Source organism: Agelaius tricolor, unplaced genomic scaffold (assembly GCF_023055355.1).
Source record: "Agelaius tricolor isolate 1412-34295 unplaced genomic scaffold, bAgeTri1.0.p SCAF_10, whole genome shotgun sequence".
NCBI classification, from domain to species: Eukaryota; Metazoa; Chordata; class Aves; order Passeriformes; family Icteridae; genus Agelaius; species Agelaius tricolor.
The window spans coordinates 16,348,372-16,360,371 of NW_027269270.1; the positions used below are offsets into that span (position 1 = coordinate 16,348,372).

Genomic DNA, 12,000 nt, shown 5'->3' on the forward strand with positions numbered 1-12,000 from the left:
ATATTTAATTTTAAAGGGGTGAGGCACACCTGTAATTGGAGGTAATCTTGGTTGAATCATTGGATCTTGGGTTCTGTTTTAAAAAATGTGCTTTGTTGTATGCTGTGTTTTTCTTTTACACCTTTTAAATAGGAAAGAATGCTTTCTGAACTGGTAGAGGCCCTGCTGTGATCTAGTAGTCTGGCCTTGGGAGCAGGGTAAGGACAGTGGCACCCAAGAGGGCCTTGTGCAGAGAGGAACAGCTCCTTACCCAGAGGCAATGGGTGATTGCAGCAGCTCCCAGGAAGGCTAAAGCTCCTGTTGTCAGAGGACCCAGCCAGCTCAGGGAAAACCATCACACCTGCTCTGGGGCGGCCCATGCCCCTGTAGGGCACATAAACAGTGAAGCTGTTTCTGACCTTGTGCAGAGAGAGTAAATTCTATGTGTTCACACTCTATGCTGTCTTGCAGCTCCGTGCAAGAACCATGGGGAATCTAAACCTACATCATCATTCTAATTGTTTTTACCATCATCTAAGTTTTTAATCTTTGATAGTGTGTGTATCTTAATTAGGAGCTGGTTCTCAAGTGTATTGAAAAGCAACCAAACAAACCAAATAATTGTGTAATTCTAATATATCATTCTGGGTATTCAAAACATCTAATTGCTGTAGCTAATTAAAAACAGGCTTGAACTTATCCTCCTCCTTGTCCTTCCTTGAACACACTCACTAAATGTCAGAGGTTCTAGCAACTAGATCAGAATCTAGATCTCAGTATTATATCTGACACTTGACACCCATTTTAAATTAAGTCTAGGGTGAATGAATGCATATAATAAAAAGACAAAGGAGATTCTAATGTACTTAGGCACTTTATAAGGAATTAGTTTAATGTAACATACTATTCTGCTTTACTGGATATTTAATATTTAATATTTCTTAGCAGATTAAAACTGTGGTTCTAATGAGAAAAATAATTGAATGATAAATCTAGAAGGTAATTCCCACATTTAAATCTCAGTGACTTCAGTACTTTACAATCACTTTATGTAGCTTAGGAAACTTTCATCTTCACGTGTAGTGAGGCACAGAGATTTGAAGTTTTGTGGACATTAATGCAATGTAACAGCTGCATAGTGGAACACCCTGCAGAAAACTCTGGGGTTGTACCAAAACCTCTCCTGAGATGTAAAAGGAAACTGAGGGAAGTGAAGCAGCTTGAGGCTTCTAAAAAATTCTTGGGTCTTACGCTTCCTCTTTTCATCTAGGATGTGAGGGGAACCCAGATTTCCTTACTAGTGTTGAGAGTTGTGAGGGCAAGCAAAGGTGGCCCACGAAAAGGAAAGGTTGCCTGTCTACTTTGTTTTTTCCCTTGCCCTCCTCCTTGACAGGAGCATAATAATCTTCAGATCCATGAAGGTCTTCTTCCCCCTCTTGTGGGAAAAAACTTTAAACAAGCCTTTCCTCTCATGAGAAAAAAACATTTCCCTGTAGACTGCCAGAATATGCTGAATATGTTTAGTGTTGCTCTGTATTAATGATCCCACTGGGGTAGCAGAGTTACAGTTCCAGTGTTCACATGCAGTTTTAAAATGTTACAGAGAACATACTTCCCCTAAAAAGATTGCTCATAGTTTGCTCTCTCCAACCTAAGTATTCAACCACCAAACACAGCTTTGACTACTGTATTTTGCAAGTAGCTTCTCAGTGTCATTATACAATTTATTTAAGCATTTTATTAAGAAGCTCAGACATAGCCTTAGGCCTCATGTAGGCACATAAGAAGATTTGGTTAATATTTTGGAAAATATAAAAGTGTAATCTTTGCCAGCTTAAAACTCTTTCAGTTCTTTCAGAGCAAATTAATAGCAAGAAGTCAGTGGAGCCACACTGCTGAAGGGTCAGGTCATGCTGTGAAGAATGGGCTTCCTGTATTAGCCTGCTAAGGTGCACAAGCAATGTTTTAGAACACGCAAAGCAAGCAGATGTCAAGTGTTTGGCTGTCCTTTGCAGAATTAAACAAGAGCAAAGCACTACCACTATTCCTGCTCAGAAGAAAAGCTAATTATTTAGATGTGAGGGGAAGAAATGAAGCTGTTTTCACACTCCTTTGGGGTTAACATATGATAGCTGAGACCACCTGACATTCTCAGGCTGTGTTATCTTTCCTGTCTAATCTTTAATGCGTGAATAGAGTGCATTTTCCTTTCTCTTCTTCACATGTGGATTCTAGACCTGTGGAGAGCTGTCTGAAATACGGGAGAATGTGGCAGTGTGACTGACATCTCCTTTCCATACAGATGAGAAATCTGCATGTGGAGATCACAGGCACACCATCTGATCCTGAAAAAAGCATGTGGGATATGACCCTAAGTGAAGATATGGGCTTTGGCTAATAAAATTTCTTTTAACCTGCTTTATAATTAGAGCCTGTTTTGAAAGCGTGCTCTGTGATGTCTGGTTCCTATTAAAAAGGAAAATGAAAAATGTTTTCGAGTACTCTACAGGGTAATGCTGGAACATTGTTTAAACAGCCAGTACTGTTATAAGAACAGGAACTTACAGATAATAGGAATATATTGCTTTTGCAGACAACACTACCTTTTAAAAATGCAAAAACATAGGTACATGCTATTGTTTCTGATAAAGCTGCTGACTTTGGTATTTGCAAACTGACACGTTTAACTTGTGAAAAATATCATCTTATGGCATTTGAGTATTATTTTCCCCCCTTGTGGTTCATCATTCCTCCATACTAAATGCTATGGTTATGTAATATACTCAGTTCAGGACATGTCAGTCATTGTCATGGTAAAGGACTATAATTCAGTGGCAACAGAAAATTAAAAATGTAAAAAAGATTGCACCTTATGACGGCACAGGTTGACAGGAGTTACTTGCTCATTACTGGCATTAATGGCCACGACCAATACTCCAGAGAAGGCAGATTGAGATGAGCTGCCTTAGTACAAGGCTCCTTTAAAAGTGCCTTGATAACATGTGCACAGAGACACAAATCTGTCCTATGTGTGAACTTCTGAGTGGTCTGCTACATTCACTGAATATCACTGAACAGTGAAGGGTATATTTCGTCTAAGAGCTTCAAAGACAGGAGCACTGTAGAATCTGAATTTATACAGACACTCTACAAGGGCTCTGCACCTTTAAAGAGTGCAGTTTAATTGTTCAGTGAATAGCAGCTCCATTTGTACCTCAGTACAAACTTGGCAGTTCTTCAGAAGGTCTTGGCCACTAACTTCAGTTCATTGCAGCACAGGATGCACCCCAGAGCCACCTGAAGAGGAGATGGAGCCCTACTACATATCTACATGTCCCTCCATGCCCTTGAGTGGACATCCATAACCCTTCTCAGGGGCACACAGGCTTTGTACACCGCCCCAGCTTCGCTCCTGCTGACATGGCTAAGCAATGATGTAATCACCAGGCCTGGGTCAGGGACATCATGGGATTTGGTGTGTCCTTAAGTAAATGTGTAACACAAAAGATATTAAGAGATGATGAGAAGAAAAACAGCACTGATGTCCTCCAGGCTAAAAGCCAAATTTCACTATCCATCATCTCCTTCTGACTTGTCACAGTCAGAAGGTCAAAACATGTTTGTTTTCTCTGATTTTCATTATCCATACTGAAACACCTACATGACTTCAAATCAGTTTGGAGTAAATATTAACAGGGAATAAAACCCATAAAGTTATTTAAAAGACCCTTTGGATTACATGCACTTTTATTCCTTCAATCAGCCTTGGATCCTTCTTCTCTATGCTGCATATTAACACTTACCTGACAAGCGTGAGCCTTGCTGGGTGCTGCACAGTTACAGGTCCTCGGTGGCTTGGACAATATTTAAATACAAAGTTATTAAAGATACCTGTTAGGCAATTCCTTTGAAGGAAAGCTCAGTAGTCTTGAAGACTAAGGGATCCTCTTTGGTAAAAAGTTTTTTTTTTTTTTTTTTAAGTTTTTCAGAAAAATCTAATAGGTCTTTGAGCTGATTCTATCATGTGCCAGAGTGGAAGACCCCACATTCACAAGAATCTCATAAAAAGTGTGAAATAATGCCAAAAACTGTAACAGAGGAAAAACAATGTTCTATGGAAACTATAAAATCTGACAATAAGCTGGACATTATACTTCTGTTTCTTACTGCTCAGTATGAGAATAGGCTGACAAGATCCATAAATATTACAAGACTCATTTAAAAGGGCCTCAGAAGTTGTGCAAGTACTTGCACAGAGACACAAACCTGACCTATTTATGAACTTCTGAGTGTCTCCTGAGTCATTGACTATCACTGAACAGTAAAAGGTATCTTTCATCTAAGAGTTTCAAGACAGCAGCATATTATATTCCCTATTTTTTCAGTATTCAACACTATTACTAGGTATGTGAATTTACCAAATGAGATAGTTAAGTTGTAGTTACTTTAAAATGCAATCTATCAAAATCTGCAAATAATTCAAGATTAAATATTTCTTTTAAAAATTACACCCTTATTTTAATATGGAAGGAAAAATTACACTATGATAGTTTTAGGAAGTACATCTCCCAGTACAGCTTAAAAAAACTTTATCTTTTTCTATAATAGTAGTTGAGGAGGTAGGAAACATAATTTTATAAATTTGTTGGATTATTGCAATGAAAATCTGGTCAGCTGGGACCAAAAGGGCAATCCTGGAACCTTCTGCCAGGTGAAAGTCTTACTCTATTTGACCTTTGACTAAAAATAATTTGATTACCAACATATTAAAAAACCCCAAACTATCTGAAAAACAATGTTGATTAGTTGTGGATTTTTTTAAATGTTCGCTGCCTAAAGACCAAATCTCAACTTTTTTTACTATATCCCATTTTTTTGTTGAGGTTAACTCATTTGAATTAAATACCAGATGAATTGGTTTATAGGATATGTCTATTATACCAATGACATTTAAGTTTTAAAATCAGGAAGTGAATTGACCTTGAGCAGCATATGTACTCAAAATTTATAATTAAGAAGAATATTAATAATTTAATTTTATAAAATGAACAGCTGTTCTAGTTGATTGGAAACAGCTAAAAGTATAAAATGTATTTTGTGAATGCAAAATTAAAAGTTAATTTTATTATGGAGTGCAATTTGGCAACTAGAAATAAATTCTCGAGATGTAAGCAATATATTTTTGTAATGCTCTACCTATACATCAGAAAGGTCACATGTATATTTAAATACCATATTACTAAAAAAGTTTAATGATTTCAATTGAAAAACTATCATATGATTTAGCTATTTACAGATGAGTATGAAGCAGCTATGATGCATTTATACTTCCTTTGCCCAATGAACTATTTAAAAGCTTTACAAAGAAATAGTTTTATTAAATATTTTTTATATTATAAACTGTTAGTTTCACTTACCTAAGTAAGTCTCCAAGTCCTTAGTTTTCTGCCTTATTTTTTGTGTGTGTGTGATTCTTAGAGATTAAGATTTTCATTAGCATTTGATACTATGGGTTTTCACTTAAATACATTTCTCTCTCTCATGACAGGCTTTTAACTAATTTTGACTGTATGTATTTTAACCTGTGCACTTTCAAGCTTTAATGTAGTCATTACACACATATACAAGGTGCATAGGCTACAACACAACATCACTGTGGTGGTTTGGGGTTTTTTTTTTTGGTAAATCAGATACCACCACCCTTTTGAAATGGTGCTGACACTGCCTGGGCTGCAGTCTTTTGCTTCAAACCTGGATTATTTGCAGGCTCATACTTAAGTGAGTGGTACAACTTTCAGTATTTCAGTACAAGCTGAAATACTGGAAGTCTTGTAGAATGAATAAGAACCCAAAATAGCCTGCTAGACCAGACAACATACATGCTTAGCAAATTCAGCATGTCATCAAACTGGAGAAAAATCTTTCCATAAGGGTCCAGCTTAGAAGTCACCACATCTACCATTATCAAGCTAATTTCTGCTAGTTACATCTGCTCTAAGAGGAATGGGTCTGTAGCTCTTAGGCTAGACTTGCCCCAGAAGCCATCTAAGGCATTGCTTCAGCTCACACCAATACTTCATCTAATACACTAATATTCCATCCAATACACTAATATTCCATCCAATACACTAATACTCCATCTAATACACGAATATTTCATCTTCATCTTGGCACACACTCAGAAGGAAAGGCCATTGCCATGTGGGAATTATTCTGTCCTGTAAGAGAGCTCTCCTACTCTGGGATACTGTTGTTTCTCCTGTACTGCTACCAACAAAAGCACTTTCCACGAATCTCCATTTTAAGTAGTTTTGATGCATACACAGAATTGAAAGACTATTTAGTGAAACAAACTCTCTTTTAAAGCAATCTGAAATTCTCTAACTCTACATTCTTAGTGTAATTTAATATCAATAAAAGGAACCAGATTGCCACTGTGTGCCATGAAACATTTTAAAAAGCAAGAAACACTTGCACAAACACATTTTAAAATTACAGAAACACTGTAATTTCTGATGAAATATTTCAATCCTACATCAGTAGTAAACAGGATGCACTTTTGTCTCAAAGATTTCTTTTACTAAGGACTTCTGGATCAGGTCCATCGTTTATTTCTTGCCTTGCTGTCACTCCATCTGGACCACTAAAGACATCTTCTACTTAATATCCCTCTACTACACGCTTCTGACACCTGAATCTTTGGTAAAGAAATGCTAACTGATGAAGCTAAACATATTCCTCTCAATGTTTTCTAAAACACAACAGTTTATAGAGGATTCTTCAGTAGAAAAGAAGATAGCTGCTTAGTTATTAATTCAGTAAGCTGACCCTTAGAATATGGTGTAGGAAATTAATTCAGAATAATAAATATTAAAATATTGTTAATGACCTGTACCATGGTAACTGTCCTTTAACTTCTCATTACTTCAGATACGAGGGTTCTCGTGCTATTGTCTCATCTCATTATTTCCCAGGAGAAGAGATTCTTGGTGGTATTTGACATAGATGCAACCACATTCGTTTTACATGCCCTGTAGTTCCAAACACTATTGAGCTGTATTTTTTCTTAATTCAGAAGTCCATGGCAAAGTGTATTTCTACTAACATAGTTGTGCCAAAGCTTGCTTGCCAACTGCCACCAGAGGATCTCACCTGAAGCTGAACAGTTCCAGATTAGTCCTGGTGAAGTTTTGAAGGCACTTTTTATTTCACGGTCTCATTAGGTAATCAGAAAATAAAGCTGATGTTGTAAAAATATAAGGAGCAAATAAGGAGTATTCTCAATGTTAGAATGCAAAATTCAGCAAATCACTGATCAGGTTGCTCAGTTTATTTGGCTACATAGATTTCAATTTAAAAAATAAATAGGGATCTCGCTGCAGTAAAAAAAGTTATTATTTTAAAAGAAATACGTCTATACTTACGTGATGGCCAGTGAGAGATAAGAAACCCTAAAAGGCTGTCACTATCTACTAGATACTTCTAAACACAGTTTTGTGCCAAGGGTCTTTCCCTTCGCAGGACAGTGACTGCCATTTTGTTGTACTGGCAGGGTAACACGTATCTCAGCCCCTCAACTGTGCAGTTTTACAGAAAGTCAACATTCGGGAAGCATGTTTTAGCTCTGCTGTGCCACAGGAGCTCGGGCTGAGAGTGGCTGTCTGGGGCTGGCCCTGTGGCCTGGACCTCTCTGAGAAGGGGCATCACTAACACTGACTGCTGTCCACTTCTGCAGAAATATAAATCCCGGTCTTAGAACCTGACCTGTATGTTCATTCCCAGTACTGGCACCATGCATTTCTCTTTTTTCCCTCGGCTTCATGTGTGGGAAACAAAATATTGAAACTAATTAAAAAAACCTAAACCCAAACCCAACCCACCAACCAAAGCCAACAGACACACCGGTCCGAAGCAGCTCCCGGGATTTTAAAGGTGTTTACCATGAGCAGCTCTCGGGTCACCGTGCGCCGAGCTCCGCTCGGCCGCCGCGATGGAGCCGGGGCCGGAGCGGGCCCGCCGCCTCAGCGGGAAATGGCGGGAAGGCGGCGGCCGCGCGCGGGGCACCCGGGGAAGGATCAAACGAGACCGACGCGGCGGGACCGTCCCTGCTGACCCCGGTGTGAACGTGTTTATTTCACGCTGCGGTCGCGGGTCGCTTTACAGAAACATCTCATGCTAGACCCCGCGCGGGGTCGAAGACGGAGGGGAACACGTGTATTCAAACGTAACTATTAAATAGCCTGTACACAAAACTTCAGTCTGTTACCCTGAAAGCACGAGGGCCGAGCCCCAGCACGGCCACACCGGCGCTGCCACCTCACCCCCAGGTGTCTATAAGCCTCGACCCCCGCGGCCGGCCCGGGCCGGCCCCGCTGGAGCCCCAGCGCCCGGGTCCCCCCCTCAGCCGCGCTCCAGGGCAGGCACGGCCCCGGGGCCCCATGAGCGTCCAGTCCGGGCCTGAGGGTCCGCGGAGGCCGCCCCCAGCCGGGGTACTGCTCGCCGTGTCCGGCGAGAGTCCGAGAGCCGGCCGCCCTCTCCCCGCAGCCCTCCCCCCGGCGGAGAAACGCCCCCCGCCCGGGTCCCGCCGCGGCTCGGCTCGGCCCGCGGAGGCAGCAGCCGCCGGCTGTCCCGGCGGTCACAGGTCGCGGCTGTCCTCCCGCTTGACGCCGTCCGCCGCCGCCTTCAGCTTCTTGTTCTGGTGAGTCTTGACGTGCTTGGCCAGGTGGTCGCTGCGCATGAAGCGCTTCCCGCACTCGGGGCAGACGAAGCGCTTCTCGCCCGTGTGAGTCCGCAGGTGCCGCTGCAGCTCGTCGGAGCGGGTGAAGCTCTTCCCGCAGAAGAGCCAGTTGCAGACGAAGGGCCGCTCGCCCGTGTGCCAGCGCAGGTGCGCCTTCAGGTGCGAGGTCTTGCCGTACACCTTGCCGCAGCCGGGGATGTGGCAGATGTGCTGCTTCTTCTTGCCCGGCTCCGCCTCAGGGGCGCTGCCCGCGGCCGACTGGCAGTTGGGGCAGCGGCAGCGGCGGCACCTCCTGGCCGTTGCCGCCAGGGGAGACTTGGTCTGCAGCAGGGCGGCGATCTGCGTCTGGTACTGAGCGAAGTCCGAGTGCCCCAGCACCAGGCTCCGCGGCAGCGCCGCCGCTGCGGGGAAGCGGTGGCCGCAGCCGCCCGGGGCGCTGGCCTGCTGGATGCTCCACCAGGGGATGTCCTCGGGCGGCGGGTTGGGCGACAGTTGCCGGCAGGGCTGGGCGGGCGGAAGCAGGTTGGAGTACCCGGGCGGCAGGGCGGCCTGGGCGGCGTAGGGGACGTAGGCGGGCGGGCAGCTGGACGGCAGGGCGGCCATGGAGGAGGGCAGCATCTTGACGGGGGAGAACTCGTAGGGATAGGAGGGGTCCGCCGGGGGGGTGAGGGGCAGTTCGTGAGAACCCCCGAAGGAGGGTTGCAGGTGGTTCTTCTGAGGGGTCAACCCCAAGCTGGGATGCGGCGGCGGCAGCCCTCCCGGGGAGTGCGCTGGCATCTCGCCGCTCCACGGGTGGAAGATCCTAGAGGGGGATCCCAGCGTCGGGTCGTAGGAGACCGGCAGGAAATCCGAGGGCGCTGCGCCCGGCTGCCCGATTCGGCTACAAGTAGCGGCCAGAAGAGCCAGGGGCGAGTGCTTGGCCAAGTCTGGGGAGGCGCTGGGGGTGCGGTCCTGCGCAGGAACGGGAGGGAGGGGAGAAGGGAAGGAGGGAAGAGAGCGCGTTACTCGCCGCCCGCAGACACCGGCCTGCGAGAAACTTCCCGCACCACTGCCCGTGCGCGGCTAGGGCCGGCCCGCCGCTCCCCGCACGGCCGGTAAACTTTCCGAAAACAATGCGCACCCAGAGGGCAGGACGTGCCCGGCCCCCCCGCTCCGCCCAGAGACCGGTCCCGCCTGCGGCCGGCGCTGCCGGCCCCGCCGCCGCTCCTGGGCTGGGGAAGCAGCCGCTGTGGGCAGGGAGGCAGCCCCCGCGCCCCCCACACCCCTTGCCACGGAGCACTGCCTGGAGTTACTAACGGGCTGCTGGTAGGAGAGGGAAGTTCCAGGCCCTAGAAGCCCGAGCCCGGCCTCCTACTACCGCGGGGTCCCCACCTACCTCTCCGGGTCGCCCGCCGGGAAAAGCCCCGGGAGGGAGGCGGCTGACGCCAGCTGCCCCCGCGCAATGCGGGTCACAACCGTGGGACTCGGCGCAGTTCGAGGAACACCGGGTGCGGGTACTGACCTGGAGGAAAGCCTGAAGGGAATCGTTCCGGAGGACTGCCACCGCGGCCATGGCTACTGCGCCCGGGGCGAAGGGAAGGCGCCGGGGCACTGCCGCGGCATGAGGACGCCAAGGGGAAGACGAGGAGCTGCCCAGTTTCCTTCTCTCTCCCCCTCTCTCTCCCTTTCCTTCTGATCTCTTCGCCTCCGTGCGCGTCCCACCCCCCCGCGCTGCGCGATCTCCGCGGACTGTCTGACTGCGCCAGGATCACCTCCAAGAATTTGATAAGGACTTTGCCGGGCCGCCAACCAGTCAGAGGGAAGATTTATGGCTTTGAAGTTTGCCGCTACCCAATCATCAAAGAATAGCGGCTCTTTCAGAAGCGAAAGCAAATCCTTTGAATCCACAAAGCTCCTATGGTGTGTTTGTTGGTCTGGATAAAAGAACTGATTATTAGGGGGGATGGGAAGGGAGGAGATAAAGGCGGGACAATTAATGAAGTAATCACTATGTGGGAAATGTATATACACAAATAATTGGATTTTCTTGATCAAAGGACCCCTTACCGCCTAGAGACCCTCGCGTTGGATGTGCAAGACACTGGATCTCCCCTCCTTTTTTTTTTTTTTTTTTTTGCAATTAAATTTGTGGCAGAGCCCTAAAGTGACAACGCGTCTTTGTTATCGCTCGAGGAATCTGCCTCCGGATTCCTCTGATAGTGTTTAAAGACTGAAGGTAACATAGCACATGGAGTTCACCTGGTCGGGGCTGGTCAATCCCAGCCGTCAAACTTCCCTGGAGTAATTGTCGGTGGTTCCTCCCCGCTCCCTCCCTCCGCCCGCCCTTCCCCCGAGGCTGAGGGGTATGCCCTCGATATGACTCGGCAAATAACCGCGCATTTTCTCCTCTGGTAGCTGGATTTGTTTCACTTCGCTCAGCCGGCATTGCCCCCTTGTTACCGGGAGCCCCCGCCTGGCGCGGGGCCAGGCCAGGCGCCCAGCCGGGCCCGGGGAGGAGCAGCGGGCTGCCACCAGCAGCAACCGTTCTCTCAGACAGACACACCGACAAACCGGGCAGCCGGGAAACAGAAGGGAAAAGTTTCCTCTTCCCTAGCGGGAGCCGGGTGTAAGGAGCATAATTTCTTTAAATGAAGACCGGAGTCTCTCTTGGCGGGCCTGCCGAGCCGGCCTGTCTTGCGCCGGCGGGGAGTGGAGATCGGGGTGGCTCCTCGGGAGCACGAACGCTGCTATCGGGTCTCTGCCTCCCCTGCTCTCTCACCTCCTGCCCCAAAGACAAAGTCGGCCCCAAGCGCTTTGTTACTTCATCCCGCACCTTTCGGCCTCTGTCTGTACATCTCTATACGCATGTGTGTATGAAGGATCTAACCTGTCTTGCGTTCGACCATGTGTGAGGCTATTGACCCTCTAACCAGCACCAGGCACATCTGGGTCACAGCTTGCCGCCACCGTCGGCTGCTGAGCTCAGTGGGCTGCAGATCTGGCGGGCCCCCTCGCATGTGCCGCCCAGCAAGGGGCAGGCGGGGCCCCGCGCCTCTCCGCGGGCCCGCTCAGCTCCGCGCTCCGCCGGGGGCCCTGGAAACGCGCTCCTCTCCTCCCCGCTTCCCCATCTGCTCCGAGGCCATCGCAAACGCCGGCCTGTTTGGCCAGGTACCAAACCAGGACGTTCATCTCCGTCTTGAGGAGGTGGGGGTACTCTTTCGGGCAGATGCCGGCTGGCTCTGGTCCTCTGGAGCTGTTTGCACAGGTAACTCGATCCTCCCCGCAGTCGCTGGGTTCAATTGTAT

General features: G+C 47.1%; 1 protein-coding gene across 1 annotated transcript; it reads right to left on the reverse strand.

The window, feature by feature from the left end:
- Positions 1–8,076: 8,076 nt before the first annotated feature.
- On the reverse strand, positions 8,077–10,416 carry SP5 (Sp5 transcription factor). The gene is made up of 2 exons (XM_071434936.1): positions 10,218–10,416; positions 8,077–9,667 (listed from the first exon to the last, which is right to left on the reverse strand). Exons 1-2 carry the CDS (start codon positions 10,266–10,268, stop codon positions 8,615–8,617), a joined length of 1,104 nt encoding a protein of 367 aa, XP_071291037.1. The 5' UTR covers positions 10,269–10,416; the 3' UTR covers positions 8,077–8,614.
- Positions 10,417–12,000: the final 1,584 nt, after the last annotated feature.